The sequence below is a fragment of the Phaseolus vulgaris genome, chromosome 4, assembly GCF_051622355.1.
Source record: "Phaseolus vulgaris cultivar YP4 chromosome 4, ASM5162235v1, whole genome shotgun sequence".
Classification (NCBI taxonomy): domain Eukaryota; kingdom Viridiplantae; phylum Streptophyta; class Magnoliopsida; order Fabales; family Fabaceae; genus Phaseolus; species Phaseolus vulgaris.
The window spans coordinates 27116907-27122444 of NC_143501.1; the positions used below are offsets into that span (position 1 = coordinate 27116907).

The 5538-nt window shown below is 31.8% G+C and overlaps 1 protein-coding gene across 11 annotated transcripts; it reads right to left on the minus strand.

The window, feature by feature from the left end:
* Positions 1-367: 367 nt before the first annotated feature.
* LOC137837517 (uncharacterized) lies at positions 368-4692 on the minus strand. Of its 11 annotated transcripts, none has more exons than XR_016520710.1 (7): positions 4374-4692; positions 2951-3154; positions 2717-2838; positions 1986-2086; positions 1205-1306; positions 663-799; positions 368-575 (listed from the first exon to the last, which is right to left on the minus strand). XR_016520710.1 is itself a non-coding variant. In XM_090301915.1 (7 exons), the coding sequence occupies exons 4-7, from the start codon at positions 1482-1484 to the stop codon at positions 533-535; spliced, it is 372 nt and encodes a 123-aa protein (XP_090158041.1). In that variant the 5' UTR covers positions 1485-2086; positions 2717-2838; positions 2951-3154; positions 4374-4692; the 3' UTR covers positions 368-532. The 11 variants fall into 11 exon arrangements, 7 of the variants coding, with proteins under 7 accessions (XP_090158041.1, XP_090158040.1, XP_090158038.1 ...); XR_016520709.1 differs by having other exon boundaries at positions 1986-2097; XR_016520707.1 differs by having other exon boundaries at positions 2686-2838.
* Between the last annotated feature and the right edge of the window lie 846 nt (positions 4693-5538).

Sequence of the window (5538 nt, forward strand, 5' to 3'; positions counted from 1 at the left end):
TCAACATAGTGTAAGTAGTGGCGGTTTTTATATGTAAGTAGTGTCAGTTATAACTGTCGCAATTTACATTCATTGAAAAAGATTTTGACACCATAATATACGTAAATAGTGTCAGTTATAATTGTCGCAATTTACATTCATTGAATAAGATTTTGGCGCCATAATATACGTAAAGAGTAGCGTTTTTAACTAACGTAATTTTAATTCTGAATAAATAAAATTTAACCACGACTTTTTTATAATCTTTTTTATAATCTGTTTTATACAATTATGAAATTTAACCACCACTTTTTCATAATAAAATAAAATAATGTATAAAGTTATAATCATCCATTCATTTCATTGAAAATTAAAACACACATAGTAATGTTCAAAAGTTTATATGTAATTGAAAATTAAAATACACATAATAATGTTCAAAAGTTTATATGTAATTGAAAATTAAAACACATAAAAATTTCATACATCCCTAATCAAGTTTAAAATTAAAACATACATCCCTAATTAGTTTTGCTTCCAGCACTTGATCATATTACTTGATTAGGTGATGGAACACCACTTCCATAATTTGATGCCTGAAATAAATAATTTTAAGTTAATGAATTTGTATGTTTATAATTATAAAATAAAAGACACCAATAAATATTTAAATATATTAATACCTCATTGGTGGATGCATGAACCAAATTAGCTGCCCTTGCAGCAAAATGTTCTGGAATATCTTTTCTTGAAGCAATATATGCAAGCAAAGTGTTAAACATATACTTGGATTTGTCAACATTAGTTCATCAATTTTTTCCTGGATAAAATTGAAAATAATCAAAAGAACAACATATACTTGTTAGAATATATTATGCAAGTAATCCAGTATATCATCATGATCAATACATCATCATCAAAGTAGTCCAATATATTTCTATGATCAATACATCATCATCAAAGGAGTCCAATATATTTCTATGATCAATATATCATCATCAAAGCAATCCAATATATCATCATGATCAATACATCGTCATCAAAGCAGTCCAATATATTTCTATGATCAATACATCATCATTAAAGCAGTCCAGTATATCATCATGATCAATACATCATCATCAAAGCAGTCCAATATATTTCTATGATCAATACATCATCATCAAAGCAGTCCAATATATTTCTATGATCAATACATCATCATCAAAGCAGTCCAAACACTTACCCCAATTTCCAGCGCCTCATCATTCACATATGTGCCATTTTTCCTCTTATGTGTGATCTTCCACATTTCAGCTCGTCCAATATTTTTACCAATCTCAATTTTCTATATGTTCAACAATAATAATATAAGTATAATGTGGCAGAAATTGTAATATATTAAAATAGAGAGTACAATATAAGTAAACAAATACCAAATTATTTCTTCTTCTTGACAAAGACATAACATGACCATTGTGAGGAATAATTTGTCTCTTCCTTATATCTCTATTTCTATTACACATGTTTTACAAAGTGAAAATGAAATCAGTTTTGTGTAAACTTAAAGTAAGCTTATTAATAATAAAAAAAACAGAGTTTACCATACCACTGTAGAAGGCCTCAAACGATAATCAACAAAAACAACCCATTGTTCCATGTTTAATCCAGCAGCAGATAATTATAATTAGAAGGAATGTAATTTTTTTAAGATCGAAAACATTTTCTGACACATCTAAAGTCCAAAACTAAAAATACATTCTTAAAAAGAAAAAGGACTAGAATGTGGAAGCTCAATCAAGAGTGAAAAGGGTCAAAGGGCAAAATTCTCGCATAGTTTATTGTAGTTCATGAATGTAACAGTAAAACATATTTTAATTTTCTACAGCTATTTATGAAAGGTAGAATTAAGTCACTTTAAATGAAAATGAAAACAAAAATAGAGAGCGACTTTTGGTGAATTATATGAATTGTATTAAGCAATATTCAAAATACATTAAATTATAAAATTTGATATTCAAACGTACCCTTTTGGTGCTGCCTAGCAATTCTCGCCCTTGCTATGACTCTAAGTTATCCAAACTTCTCTTTTCACTTTTATTGTTCATCACTTTGTGGGGTCCAACCTCTGCAATAAGTCTGTTATATATAAAATCAAAGCCTTTTTTCTTTGCTGCAAACATGTAGTTACTAACATTTTAAAATTTTAATAATTAAATATTAATTTATAAATTATTTATAAATTTTTATTAATAATAAAAATTATTTTAAATAAGTTTATAAAATGATTTCTAAATTAATTAATATAATAACTAATTATTTTTATCTTTATTTAATGATTTTTTTAGTGAAACCCTTGCATGCATGGCTAGAATTCCTTCTTCATTTATTGGTAATTCATGAACACCCTTCCAAATGATTAAACTAGAAGCCAAGACTCTTTAACGTAATAACTGGTCATACTTACCTAAAATGAAAATTGCAGAATCAATAAAAAAAAGCTTGAAAAATCCACCAGATCAATTCAAATCAAACCCATCATTAACCCAAACCACCCATTTTTTGTTTCTGTCAATTTCACTAGAGGAATACAAAACAAAAGTGGTGGGATGGGTATATAAACATCATAGGAATGAGTGAGGGATAAGGGAGATAATTAAATAAAGTAGAAGTATACTATTGACCAAGATGCAAGGTCACACTGCAGAAAAGGAAACTAAAACTCACTCTACCATGCCACCGCTCTCTCAAATCCCACCTTCTTTTCTTCACCCTTCAACCATTGCTGAAAACACTGCTAGCACCACCTCCAGAAAGCAAGAGTAGGGATATGATTTTTTTGGAATTTTCAAATGATGATACTATTAATTGAAAGACCTCCTGCAAGAAAAATTCATCGATATGATTCAATTGATTTACTGATTTTTTTTCTGTAAAGACCATGATAATAGTCAAGTGCATTCATAAACTGTGGTAAAAAAATTATGCACACCTTCATTTGATCATCATCATAAGGAGCTTCAGGTGCAGTAATTCTTGTTATTTCACTGAAGCAAGAGGCAACTACAACTTTGACATCCTTATCTGAGTGCCTTAAAAGTTGGTCAGCAATCAATGCTTTCAATGATGGAGAGAGTGCATTTTGCATAGAATCTGTCGGTGACTGTTCAACCCTTGATATACAACTTTCTACTTGCTGTCGTGTAAAGGAAAATACAATATATAAAGTAAAATAACTTTAATACTTTGACTAGCCATTTAGTTAGGACTATTTTCTTATAATCACATATCTTTTATGAGAAAGGAAATTTTCCTCTTCACCTCACTTCAAAGTTCAAACTCATGCTGTACTTTATGGTTTTTATATGATAAAACTACAAAATCAATTTTTCCTTGAATTGCCTAGATTCAGAGACATTATTTATATCAGAATAATTCTTCATCACTAAGCTAAAGAGTATATAGATTACACATTAAACAATGCCGCTCTTTCACACTGCTATAATTTACAATAGATGCTAAATAACTAAAAAAAATACAAACCCAATGCAACACCAACAAAGCAGAGAGGGCAACCAAAGTATGTAAGAACATGGAACAGAAGTCTCAAATCCAACACCTGACTATTTGAGATTTATGTAAGATCAGCTATGATATAAAGTGTTTAGTAATTAGCATAAAAAAAAACATAAGGCAAAGACAGCTAGGGAACACAACCAGATGTGTATATGAAGAGTCTCTAAATTAAGAATATAGTATATTGGTCACTAACAAAAACTAGTGACAGAGGATTATTGCTAATTTTATATTTGTAAACAACCCCTGTTGTACCATAGAAATATTAGACCATGTATTGCAATATAATTTACTTCCTTTGTAAATATATTCACAAAACCCAGGATTGTGAAACCAATATATGAAAAATATGCCACAACTATAGTATAGTTTTAACCATGAATTCAACAGATATTGCTAATATGCTATTAAATTTTCCAGAGCAATAAAATATATTCAACTTATAAGTGAACAGGGATGTATCCAATGAATTCCAGCGAAAATCTGAAGGGATAATTAGTTCTTTTTTAATATTTTGATATTCCTTTCTTCAATCTCACATAAGAAATCCCTCCACAGTTGCAACTCCTCTGCCAACACCACTACAACCAAGCTCGACATTCTCAGACATGGAACCACTGTTGCCAGTTGCCACCTCTCCAAACCCTCAATTACTACACTCACCAGCGAACCAGTTTTCACCTCACTTCACACTAACACAGTAAATTTATCACAGTAGCAAAGCCATACACAATATTTGCTTCACAAATTAAGAACAACAAATTAAGAACAACGATAGATTACACACGGTTTTGAACAATAGATTTTGAAGATAGAGTTTAGGGCGCGCGAGCACAAACCTGAACAAACGATTGATTGTGTTGAATCCTTGCACGGAGGTGGTGATGGCGGACCCGAGAGTGAGCTTTAGTTTCGTGAAGAACAGGGGGTTTTGTGAGAAGACATAGACATTAGGGTTTCGTGTGGAGTAGCCATATGGAAGAGGCGTTAGGGTTTCGTGTGAAGCAGAGAGAAAGAGAAGAGGCATTAGGGTGTGGAGCAAGAAAGGAAGAGCGTTAGGGTGTGGAGCAAGAAAGGAAGAGCGTTAGGGTGTGGAGCGGAGAGAGGAAAGAGGTGTTAGGGTTTGGTTTCCAAACTAAGTAAATTTTCAAAAAAAAATTATTTTCCAATGTAAAGTAAGTTTTAAGAAAAAAATAATAATTTCTGAAAGCAAGTTTAAAAAAAAATGAATAATGAGAAAGGGTGTATGGAGGGAAAAAACTGGGGAACTTTAGGGTAATTGCGACAGTTAAAAATGTCATATTATACTGAAATGACGTATTATACAAAGATAATTGTGGCGGTTAATCTAATGACGTATTATACTGAAATTTGTGGCGGTTATTAATAACTGCCATAATAAAACCGTCATTTTTTACACTATTTTTTGTAGTGGTAGCTCCATCTCAAATTTCTCTAGGCACATTGCTTCTGTCTCTCAAATTGAACCAAAGTCAATTGATGAAGCTCTCCAAGATGAAAAGTGGGTTGAAGCTATGCATGAAGAGTTGAATCAATTTCAAGGAATGAGGTATGGTTTCTTGTCCCTAAAACAGATGAGATGAACATCATAGGTTTGAAATGGGTATTCAGAAACAAGTTGGATGAAGATGGTGTGATCACAAGGAACAAAGCAAGGCTAGTTGCCAAAGGCTACAATCAAGAGGATGGCATTGATTATGGTGAAACCTTTGCTCTTGTTGCTAGATTGGAGGTTGTGAGGTTGTTGCTGGCCTTTGCATGTATGAGTGGTTTTAAACTCTTCCAAATGGATGTCAAGAGTGCTTTCTTGAATGGCTACATCAATGAGGAAGTGTATGTGAATCAACCACCGGGCTTTGAAGATCATCATGATCAACATCCCAATCATGTCTTCAAGTTGAAAAAGGTTTTGTATGGACTGAAGCAAGCTCCAAGGTAGTGGTATGAGAGGCTTAGCAACTTCCTGCTGTCACATGGCTATGA